The 12,210-nt window shown below is 45.5% G+C and overlaps 1 protein-coding gene across 1 annotated transcript in view; it reads right to left on the bottom strand.

Moving 5' to 3' along the window:
- UTP20 (UTP20 small subunit processome component) overlaps positions 1 to 12,210 on the bottom strand; it is a 79,839-nt gene that overhangs the window by 8,386 nt on the left and 59,243 nt on the right. The window contains exons 47-54 of the mRNA XM_044982041.1: positions 10,889 to 11,030; positions 10,451 to 10,567; positions 8,426 to 8,596; positions 6,754 to 6,882; positions 6,040 to 6,150; positions 3,731 to 3,810; positions 2,215 to 2,284; positions 379 to 561 (exon numbers count right to left, since the gene is read on the bottom strand). Coding sequence (XP_044837976.1) covers positions 379 to 561; positions 2,215 to 2,284; positions 3,731 to 3,810; positions 6,040 to 6,150; positions 6,754 to 6,882; positions 8,426 to 8,596; positions 10,451 to 10,567; positions 10,889 to 11,030 — 1,003 coding nt within the window. The remainder of the gene's footprint in view (positions 1 to 378; positions 562 to 2,214; positions 2,285 to 3,730; positions 3,811 to 6,039; positions 6,151 to 6,753; positions 6,883 to 8,425; positions 8,597 to 10,450; positions 10,568 to 10,888; positions 11,031 to 12,210) is intronic.

The following is a 12,210-nucleotide window of genomic DNA, read 5'->3' as shown; positions in this document are numbered from 1 at the left end:
TAGCTTTGGGCAAACACTGAACAAGGAGAATTGTTCAGCTCAAATGGTGAACTTTCAGAAAACCTTAACCATGTAAAAGGCTCTAATGGAAATTGTTTTATAACCTTACCTGCAGCAGCCACTTCTGCTGGACCTATTCAAGAATGAATCTACATAGCTTCTTCCTCTCCTTGCAAGCGAGGACTGTGCAGGACAGTGGAGTTTTAAGAAGCTGCGACTCTAGGACTGGTTTGCTCCACAATCTCATCCCTACATCACCACACAAGTTTAACTAAACACACCACCTACTCGCCGAGATTAAACATGTATAATCTGCTGATTTGCTTCAATTCCATTTTCCCAATGAAAAGAGCTGGGGTGCACTGAAACGAACAATACCTTCTCACTGTTAAACCACGTGGTGACTAGGGAGAACATCAGATCTCGGTTTGCAGAGTTTACTTTAGTGAGCAGAGATTTGTTTGCCATGGCTGCCATTTTCTTGCACTTGGCAGAGTCGTCATTTACCATCATCATACAGAGAGGGACAAAGAACAGACCACAGTATTGATGAAGTAATCCCTGAAAGGAAACAAAATCAATCAATCACCTGGCAATCTCCAGAAGGCTTTCCGCATTGGAAAAAAAAAAAAAAAAAAGGAGGTTTTATTTTACCTCACACACAAACAGGAGGATTCCTGAGACCCAACTCTGGGCCCAGACAGAGGAAGTCAGACAGAGGACGTGTGGTCCAGTTGTTGGCGCATAAGGTTTGGACTTCAGAGACCTGTACCTGCTAGTCTGCCACAGACTTCTCATGCAACCTTGGCCTCGTGCTTTGCTTCCCTATTTAATCCCTACCTCACAGGGATGTTGGGGGGGGATAAATACAGTAAAAATTGTGAGGTGCTTGGACATTGTTGGAATGGGAGCCATCTACATACAATAGATCAGTGGTGCCCAAACTGTGGTCCCCAAACCTAGAGGGGTGCAGAGGAACATTGGGGGGAGGGCACGGCAGGGCCCAGGCCAACCCTCGTGGGGAGTGAGAACCAACCAGCCCCACTCTGCCCCCAGACCAGCTCTGACTCAAGCCACAGCTTCAATCTACCCCTTGCCGTCCCCAGACCAGCTCTGCCCTCATTCCCTCTCTGCCCCCAGGCTACCTCCACCTTCAGCCCCAGCTCCTCCCCAACCCCCAGTTCTGTCCCCAGCTCCGCCTTCAGCCCAAGTTCCTTTGCTGAGCCAACCGTGTAGTAATGGAAGGCGGGTGTGGACAGATTCCATTACTGGTAAAATGGGGCATGCCAGGAAAAGTTTGGGCACCACTGCGACAGACGGAAATTCACATCTCGTTATGCGTGATGGTCTCTTTCTTCCCATTCCCTCTCCTGCCCATCTGCATTCTTCCCCCAGTCTCCTACATCCCCATCCACCCCCCCACCACCACAGCCTCTGGCTCAGCCCAGCAGTTGCAGCGGCACTGGCTGGAGTCAGCAGCAGGCCTGTTTATAAATAAGTATAACACTGTTTTAAATGTTGCTCTGTACGGACCCGAGACCAGTTCTTTAGACCTCGTTGTGAGTCCCCCTGACTAAAAGCACAATCTCTCCCCAGAAAAGCCAAGACACAAGTCTGGAGATTGTTGGCCAAATCAATTTAGAGGTGAGAAGTCCAAAAAAAGTTAAGAAAATCTAAAGAACAGGGCAATTCTTGAAACAACCTAGCTTTAAAATTCCAATGCTGACTTTTTTCCTAACATTTCTGAAAAATGTTCCCCAGAGTTGAAGGGAAAAGGAAGCTCATAGAAGGCTACTTCCACCTTAACTACAGAACAGCTATTGCTACTCCATTATACAGTGACTGCATTTGAATGCACTCCCCAGTCCTGCTGTGTTTCATTTCTGCTCTTTTAGCATTTCTCACTAACTCAAACATCTCCAAGTTGGTTTAAACAGGTTCTAGTGCATGCAGCAACACCATTTTGCTTGTAAAATACGCAAATCTGACATGGAACCATTGAAAGACCATCTGCATGAAACTCCTGTCTGTCATGTCAACTGTCACTTTTTAGAGCAGAACCAACATTAATGCTCTGAGAACTGTGCCGTACATTTGTGACAGGAGAGGATGTGAACAGCCAAGTGCATCCAGTCCTAATAAATCTGCAAATCAAGTTACTGGATGTAACTGAAAAGCACTGATTATTGGATGATTGAAACTAAGACATGTTACCTGAGGGAACATTTCAAAGAGGTAAGCAATCATCTCCAACGCAGACTCTCTTCCAGTCTCATAGTCATAACTGAAAGAAAATAATTAACAAGATGGAGTGGGCTAGTATCTTCCAAAATTGCAAGAAATTCAGAAAACTGCAAACATTTTCGGTTTCTCCAAATATATGCACCGAGGATCTTAGAACAAACAGATCTTTATAATCAATGCCTGTTCTGCAGTGGAGACAAACAATGTGCTCAACTTGCTTAACTGAAGATTAATACATTTGAACTGGGATAACATAGGCCTGGTCTACACTAGGGGACGGGGTCGATGAGAGATACACAACTTCAGCTACGGGAATAGCGTAGCTGAAGTCCAAGTATCTTATTTCGACTTACCTCCCGCCCTCACAGCGTAGGATCAACGGCCGCAGCTCCCCCTGTCGACTCCGCTACCGCCGCTCGCCCTGGTGGAGTTCCGGAGTCGAAGGGCACACGTTCGGGGATCGATATATCGCGTCTAGATGAGACGCGATATATCGATCCCCGATAAACCACGGGAGATCCGAGTAGGGTAGGGTAGCAGGATTCAGCCCTCCATGTTATGTGTTCGATCAGCAGAATTCACGGTACACAAGAGGACCCACTGACAAATGCAGTGTCAATGGAGACTGCATGCACATCCTGGCCCAAAGAACCACTTCCCAAGTGGAAAGATGAATGGGATCTTACAAAAATAAACTAGTTGGGGTTAGAACGACTTATGTTACCTACCCGTGCAAGGCAGGGAGGGGAGACAAAGACCTCCCTTGCACCCCAGTGCAGGCTACCTGGGACTTGGGTCTTGGCATTAGGAGTAAGCAACCACGGTGACCACTTACTCCACCTCCCAGAGCACAAGTACAGGGACAGGAATGGGCAGTCTGTTGGCTCTACCCGCCCAACGCCACTGAGTCAGCATGGCAGGTATTGGAATATGCAACTGGCACCATGAGTAAATTATACGGGGATATTTGCAGAATGCACCAGAATGTGTTGTAACTGCCCTAGGCAGATGCTGCTGACGCAAACTGAAAGGTACTTAAGTCTGTGTTAACATAATCCCGTGAAGAGAGCTACAGTACCACAGTCCACAAGGAGCAGTTAGCACACAACACTCTCGTGTGCTCTGTAATTCACTGTCACAGTGCGGATGATGGTGATGTGTACACAAGTCGGCAGCGCAGCTGACTAACCATTAACAGCAAACAATTGAAGCCATATTTTGGTTATATAACAGCATCAGGCAAAAACAGTACAGAAATTAAGAAAAGATGGATAGGTGCAGTATCTATTTGCCATAAATGTTCTTTCATTTGCTTCTAACGAAGTGAACATTTTACTTTTACAGCTAGGAAAATGTGATGCCAACCCTGCATACCCTTATTCTCATGAGCAGCGCCACTGGGATCAATGGAACACTTGCACAAGAAAGGAGTTATAACACTGCTCTTTTTGAAAAGCCACGCACACAACAAGGATTACAAACTCACTTGAGCTGAGCAAATATGAACTCCAAATTGGGTTTCAGCTTGTCACCAAGGGGATAGTCGAGAATGTATTTCAGGTAAATCTGAAAAAATAGAGAAGGAAGAGTTACCAAAAACAATGGGATCAGCTTGTGAAAATGTAATGATGAGAGCAAAGCTTTTTGCAACCAACTATGAACAAGATACACACCTCCCTTTCATGTGTACGTAAAGCCTCGTCTTGCAAAGTGCCAAGCCGTTTCAACGTCCATTGACTTGGATGGGAGTTACAGGCACTCAGCACCTTACAAGATCAGCCCCTTCAAAACTTAAGTCGACATAGCTACGGCCCTCAGTGGTGTGAAAAATCCGCATCTCTGAATGCTGTCGCTAGGCCAACCTAACCCCCCCTGTAGCTGCATTAAGTCACTGGAGAATGCATCAGTCAACCTAGCTACTGTTGCTCTGGGAGGTGGAGTTCCTCGAGCAATGGAAAAACCCCTTCCACTGCTGTAGGATGTGTCTACATTGTGGGGTTATAATGGCATAGCTACACTGCCATGGTCCCCACAGTGTAGACAAGCCTTTAGTCTTGGTAATGACTATGTAGCTAGCACTTATGAATTTATGATGTCTCTGTTTAAAATGACAGGCTCAAAAAACCTCAAAATAAGTTCTCTAAATATTAAACTAAAGCTCATTTTAGTATGGTCCCCAATGCTAAGATCATCAGCTGCTTCCATTATAAATCTGCCCCGTTTATAGTAACAGACTCAGAAGGGACCATTGTGAACATCTAGCCTCACCATCTCCATAACACAGGCCTTAGAATTTCTCACAGTAATTCCTATATCAGCTAGAGCAGAGTTTTTAGAAACTCATCCAGTCTTGATGTAAAGACACCCCGCAGCAGACAAATATGGGATAATCTGCCCCCTTCACCATTAAGTCTCCTCTTGATCTCTAATAGTTCAAGATCGGTTTAAGTGCTGAGCAGGATGTTTAACATCTCTTACAACATTTTTTGTTAGCATTATCTGTTTATAACTCTAGAGAGTCTTGCTATCGCTATAAATGTTGAGTCCCTTTTTTAATCTCTTATTTCTCAGCCTTGATGACTTCATGTGGCAGAGAGTTCCACAGTCTCATTACATGTTGTATGAAAAGTATTTCCTTTTGAATTTCCCACATTTAATTTTGCTGCATGCCCCCTTTTTCTAGTTGTATGAGATAGGGAGAGCAGAGGCTTCCAACCTACCTTCTCTAAGCCATTCATTATTTTATGTACTTGTCCCCTCTTATTCATCTCCTTTCTACAGTAAAGAAGCCCAATCTCTCAGTTATTCTTGTTTCCCTTCTCCGAACTCCTTCTCACATTTAGGATATTTGCTGTCTGATAAGGAACAGCATTACAGTCCTGACTCAGCTAGACGCCCAAGTATGTGCTTAACCTGAAGCACAAGAACAGTCCCAGGACGTTATTTCTAACGTGCCTAAAGACCAGTACATCCTTCAATGCTTTGCTGAATTAGGACCTGAGTTACAGAGGGAGGAAGGGATAAATATCTTAAAGTGCAAGGTAAATCCTACTTCCTCTCAGAGATCAAACAGGTTGGTTCTCTGCAGTATCTGGAAGGGTTCCCAAGTTGTGTTTGGAAAAAGAAGGGGTAGTATTTAAGAGGTAGAATTGGATGGCAATCATTATCAGGGGAACATGGTTCCAGATTGTGGGGTTGAAAATAGAATTAAAAAAACAAACAAACAAAAACTCCCCATCCTCTGCACATGAACCTTTTTGAAATCACTGGAGCATCAAGACGACACAGCAAAGAAATTTGCCACCTGGGATGATGTGGGTTTGCCCTACTTTATTTGGCTCTCAAGAAATAAAAATGTTTTCTTAAGAAATAATTTGCAGCCAGGCTGACCACTTGGATATTTTTATTTATTTTCTGTATTGTGATGTGTCTGATGCTTACTGTGACCTTTACAACACCACCCATATAAACTTAAACTAATGCTAAGGCATCCTTTTTTAACAGTAAAGGTAACTAACCTTTGGAACTATGTTCATAAGATCCTCTGTCACTTGAATCTTACATCTTCCTCTGAAGCATCTGGTACTGACCACTATCTGAGACAGGATACCAGACTAGATGGACTTGGGGTCTGATAGAGTCCGGCACCTCCTAATACATGAGGCCAGTTTTGGGTTGAGTGCTAGAAGCTGGGCTGTTAAACACGCTTATCATCATTAATAAAAGAGATTCTGTTAACAGGGTTTTATTACAATAGAGCATGGAGCTTAAGGAAAGAAACCACCTTCTACTAACCTGCCTGCACTGGACTCGCACGGGCTCACTCTGGCCTGTGATGGCAAACTTGGCAACTTTCTGCATGACGGCATCGATTTCAGGAACAATCAGCTTTCTGGATAAAATAGCCTTAAAAAAAAAACACGTGAAAGTACAACCGAGTCATTCTCATTCTGCTTGCGCATTGTCAGGTACAACAGCACCACAAAACAAACTTTGGTGTTATTTTAACATCCGCCTTTGAATGTCTTTATTGCTAGAGTAACTCCTTTTAAAGGCGGTGGCCTGCAAAGTCAGGTCTGCTTTTGCTGGAGGACCTGCAGCATGTTCCTGGTGAGCTCTCACAGCTCGGTTGAAGGGGCGGGGATTGTCAAATCTTTAACACAGGCATCATTTATCCAAAATGTTCATTAGTCTTTGAAGTTAAATGTGGTAACAAAACAACTCCAAGAAACAGTTTTAAACTCCAGATTGCTCTACTTTTAATCTAAGAACTCTTGTGATCTCATCATTTCACTAGTTCTCTGGTCATTGTAGACTGGTGTAACCTAGAAAGAACCTGAACTTCTAATGTTAAGGTCAGAAAAGCTTCATGGCCTTTTTATAGCAAGGACACCTTTAACAGACATTCTGTAATCTTTCACCTGATTTGTATTAACAGGTAGAAAATAAACGCACTTTCATTTCTACAATTTGGAAATTGTAAACCAGACACAAGGTCTTTAGTAATACCTTTAAAAGGCCGAAGGCAGTGGCTTGACGCGAGGAATCATAGATATCTTCTTCAGCATATCCTAGCAACACTTGGAGCTGTTTCTCTGTTATGTGACTGTTTGTGTTCCTCACAAGTCTAGTTACGCACTGCAAATTAAAATCAGGTATTGTAACATGACTAGAACGGCATGTTCCAGCAGATCAACTTGCACTTCCGTACTGTGATAAAATCAATAACCGCTACATTCAGCAACCCACACTCTTCCTAAAAATCTAAAATCTGTCAGAAGCCTGATTTAGTGGATAGCACTGCTGTTGTAATACACAAATGTTAACCCTGGAGCATACAGCTAGCCTTTTTCCCATAAAAAGCACGTTTACAGCTGGCAAATTCAAGACAAAAAGCGGTTGGAGACCAAATATACGCCAACACATTCAACAAAACATCGGCCCCTGAATCCAATGGGGCTATTCACGGGAACAAAAAAGGTTTGCGGAATGGGGACCACATTGAGAAAAAAATCCTTCCACACTTCTATTTAGTGTTATTTATCCTGCAACTACCCCCAGGATAAGGTAACCATAATTTGATAAAGCATTTTGGATATACATCTGTCAGGAGGACACTACACAAAATAAAGGTTATTGCTGTTAATTGCCCTGTTTTCCTAAGCTCATTTCAGCTGCTGTTTTTTTAAACCCATTTAATTTAAAAGCAAACAAACTGCTCAAACAGAAGTGACATCTATCAAGAGACACAATGGGAACAAAAAACTGTCAGTGAAACAAAAGTGTCCAACAACCATGCTTCTATAAAACACTTTGGTGACTTTTATTAGGTTTTCAGTGAAGACAGCAACAGCAAGACAATCTCTTTCCCTTCCTAGTGTCCTGAATCATGCAGACGGGCATAAGAGGTTCCGTGCAGGCACAGACTGCAGGGATTGAGGGATCTATAGCTGGACTTTCCTGATTCCACTAAATTAACATTAAACAGATGACTGATGCCTCCCCCCAGTACAGAGGGGCACCAGCTAAAGAGGACACATGACCTCCCTACGTGTCTCCTCTCCACCCAGCCGGGCCCCTCACGCTCTCCCCAGCCCATGTTACCTGGGGGGAGGGAGGAGATGTCTCTGTCCTCCCACTGTGCAAGTTCCCCTTCCCCCCTCGGGCACGTTTGGCTGCTCTTCCTGGCAGCAAGACCCAGGCAGGGAGCGGGACCGAGCCTCTCCCGGACACTGCCTGGTGCAGCCCAACAGCTGCCCGGGAGAGTGCCTGGCTGCAGCAGCAGCAGCAGTTGTCTGCCTGCCGCCTGGGCATGGCTTCCGGGACAGCAGCTGAGCAAACTGGAGCTCACCCACCATGCTCTGCATGTAGCAACAAGGGCCTTGCTGGGGAGGGGTGCAGTGACCAGGGGAGGTTTCAGCTGCCTCGGCCCCTGTCCCTGAAAGCTGAGCCTGGGCAGGGGGCAGCCTGCTGTGCTCCCAGTCCCAGTCAGTCACTGCGCTGCACCGGGCAGCATCTCAGGCAGTGTGGCTGGAAGAGACTCTGGCCCCACCCCATCTCTTCCAGCTCTGGCCCACCCTTTCCACTCCCCTGCCCGGGCCGGCTGTTGCGGGGGTGGGGAGCATTTGAGCCTTCCTTCCCCATGAGTCGCCTATGAACTGTTCTACTTGGCTCTGCTTACTTTGAAACAGTTCACCACCAAATGGAAGTTCTGGCCCTTGGCTGCTCCTGGCTTGGCAAAGTCCTTCAGCAGCAGGAAAAGCTGCTTGGTTAGTTGCTCCGTATTCTTTTCAATAGAAGGCAAAGGGAACTTTAAAATCCACACCAAAGACTGCAGAGCGCCAGTGATCACCTGGGAATAGGAGCCAAAGAACAGCACGTGGGATTAACAGGATTTAAAGAGCACTCCCCCCACACCCCAGTCTATAATTACTAGCAGGCCTGGGTGACTATCTACAGCTGGAATTAACATGGAAGTTAAGCTTTCCCAAACCTTTTACATGAAATAGAAATGGCTAGTCAACCTGACGGGAAAGGTAATACATGGCACACACCAATCTGTGGCCAAGATTTTCAGATGTGGCTACTGATTTCTGGTGCCTAGCTTGAGACACCTCTCAGGGGGCTGATTTTCAGAGGGTGGGTGCTCAGCATTTTCTGAAAACCAGGCTCTGTTAAGGACTCTCATTTTTGTCTCCCAAAAATCACCAGTCCCATGAAAATCCGGTGTTTGTTGCCAAATTAGTCAAGCCACCAGAGCCAGTGTGTCAGGTGCCTTCTGTTGTGGTGAAAAGAGTGCCCAGGTCAGACTCTGCATTCCTGGAGACACCAAAATCCGCAGAGGGAGGGGTTTATTTGGCCACTTTACTCACTTGGATACAGTACTGCTGGGCTGGCTGATGCGTGGCAAGAAGGCAACAATTAACCTGATGTCTGCCCCGCACGTTGGCCTACACAGGAGAACCTGTCGGGCTCTGACCTTGCTTAGAACCTGCCTGCTACCGAGCACAAAACATTGGTACTTTGCTACGAGACCATTCTGCTTCTGAAGCGTTAAACGTCCTATTGGGCCTGATCCTGTGAGAGGTGCTGAGTGCCCTCAAATCCCATGGATTTAGTGAGATAAGCATGCCCAGCACTTAGCGCGATTAAGCCAGTTATGAAGCATCACACAAGGTTTTTGTCAGACAACATTACTCAGTCAGCAGTGCATTCGGGTGAAGGAAAGGGATGGAGGTTGATCCCCTGGCACTGGGAATCCAGGATTTTATACCTATGCGCTGCAAAGGGAACTGGCTAGCGGGTAGTGAGAGGGGAGAAATCGAGCTAAGGAGTTAGGGAAAGCCCAAAGAACCCAAGTTTAGCCAATTAGGGTGGGCCCAAGGCAGCACAAGAAACCTTCGGGAGGCTCCCTCCCAGGGCCGGGTAAGCCAGCACTGAGCGCGGCTGTCCCACAGGCAGAAGAGCAGCATCAAGAGCAGGTTCTGCTCCTAGGTAGTTTCTACAATCTGAACAGGAACAAAGAAGGGGAGGGGGAAGAGAAGGAAACGAAAGGAAAAGTTTCACAGAGGGATCTTGTTACCTTTTCTCTACAGGGGAAGAAAAATTTAGGGTTTCCCTTTTAATTATTATTGTAAGTGAACTACGGTCGCAAAGGTGTCACAGTAATACCACTAGACACGGATGGCCCAATCTGCAGAACAGCCACAGCATGAGGTGTGCAGAGACCATGCCAGCTCCTTACACTGCCCTTCAACTCGGACCTGAAGGGACCTCTCCTCTAGGAGCAACTGGGCAGGTCCTGTTTCTAAGCCTATTCAATCCTTGGACTCTGCTGAGATTCCCAACAAGGAAGCTACTTATGATGGGGACAGTGACAATTGCTAGAACCAGATCAAGATCAGCCATGTATTTCGCAGATGTCTAGCAGCACCTGCATGGTAAGAACTGCTCACTGATGACTTTGGCCATTTTTCAACCAGCAATTCAGAGGCAAAACATTAAGAATCCCCTGGATTACAAACCTCCCAAGGTATCGTATCCCCTAACTAATTATTTACCTTAACAGCTAAGAAATCAAGTTTGAAAACTGTGCTTTATAGTTCAAGGACAATGTAGGGAAGTCTTTGGAATCCACGGTTAGCCTGTATTCTGCAATGGAGCTGGGTAGAAGAGGCAAGTGGTATATTGAGCTTAGACCCCCTACCTTAACATCCGTGGATTGCAGGCAGTCTATAAGCAGCTGAACAAAAGGATCCAGCATTTCTAAAACATGCTCATCTGAGGAATTTATTTTGGATCTCTTCAGGCTCATGTGCAGTAGCTACAGTGTTGAAAACACGTTTTTCATTAGTCACAAAGAGAGGACGAGGACTGTAACTCAAAGGGGTTCAAAAAAATCCCAAACACAATTTCAGGACACAGTAGAAACCATGCAACAGCACATTAAGTCTTTAACAAATGAAATGCTCTTAGCAGCACCCTAGAAGCCCCGCACTGAAGTCACTATGGGCAGCCAGATCCCCAGGATCAGGGATTGTCATTAACACCAGACAAGGACAGAGGGAATTTGTTTTTTTTTTTTGTTAGGAAAGCAGAACAATTGACCCCACAGCACTTGTTTCACATCTGGGGAAAGCCTTACCCTAAGTCCTGAGTCGACCAAGATATGCATGTTAGTCTTGCTGCTAACAGCTGCTTTCTGCCCACCTCGAGCTGGGACTGGTGGGAGTAACAGGCAGCTTTCTGGTTGCAGACGAGGATCTGGAGGAGCCGGGGCTTTCGTTCTGCAAATTATCATGAGGTGAAAGGTACATTTAGACTTTGATGTCACTGGAGACTCTCTGCTGGCAGTGGAGAGAATTGCACTGCCTCTACTTCTGACAACAGACACTGCACAGAGCACATTCATGGCAGGGAAAGAGTCAATGGAACAAACTGAAGCGCATTTTTACTTCTATGAGGACTAAGAAGTGTGTTTTGCTTCATGTAACATTTCTATTGTTTTCTCACGTTTAAGTTTATCATTGGTAAAAACCAACCTAAACAGGCAAAATTCAATAGCTAGCGCAATGCAAATTTAAAATTTCTTTAAAAAAAAAAAAAACCTGTCCAAATTGAAAGGCATTTCAATTTGCAAACCTTATCCACAATAACCGCAGCTTTCATCTCATTTAGAAACGGTCCTTCCCTGTATCGGAGAAACGTCTAGCTAAAATGAGAAAACTAAAACATTTGGAACAAAAACTTAAGCAGGGAAGCCACCGAAATCAAACACTGTTCCAACAGGAGAGCAGACCACGGGATACAAGTACAGATTCCTGAGGGAGTCCCACTTCCACCATCTCCTAACCTTGGCATCTTCAGACTTTGGCAGCCCTGCTTTCAGAGGCTCAGTATAATCTGTCCAAACCAGGGATTAAGTGTAAATTTAAGGCTGTGAGGAGCATGAGGGAGAAACCCTAATGTGTTTGGGGAAACTCTTAGCCTTTAAGGCCAGAAGGAACCATCGTGATCATTTAGTCTGACCTCCTGCAAGTTGCAGGCCACAGAACCTCACCCACTCCCATAATAGACCCCTCACCTCTGGCTGAGTTACTGAAGTCTACAAATCATGATTTAAAGACTTCAAGTTACAGAGAATCCACCATTTACACTAGTTTAAACCTGCAAGTGAGCCTGCCCCATGCTGCAGAGGAAGGCGAAAAACCCCCAGGGTCTTTGCCAATCTGACTTGGGAGAAAATTCCTTCCCAACCCCAAATATGGCGATCAGTTAGACCCTGAGCATGTGGGCAAGACTCATCAGGCCGATACCTGGGAAAGAATTCTCTGTAGTAACTCAGAGCCCTCCCCATCTAGTGTCCCATCACTGGCCATTGGAGATTTGCGGACGCCAGTCACAGATCGGCTACAAGCCATTGTAGGCAGTCTCATCATCCAGACACTCCATAACAGTTTATCAAGC

This window comes from Mauremys mutica, chromosome 1, assembly GCF_020497125.1.
Source record: "Mauremys mutica isolate MM-2020 ecotype Southern chromosome 1, ASM2049712v1, whole genome shotgun sequence".
In the NCBI taxonomy this organism is placed as follows: domain Eukaryota; kingdom Metazoa; phylum Chordata; order Testudines; family Geoemydidae; genus Mauremys; species Mauremys mutica.
Note: the sequence above shows the minus strand (reverse complement) of the source record. Positions and strands in the feature narration are given on the sequence as shown.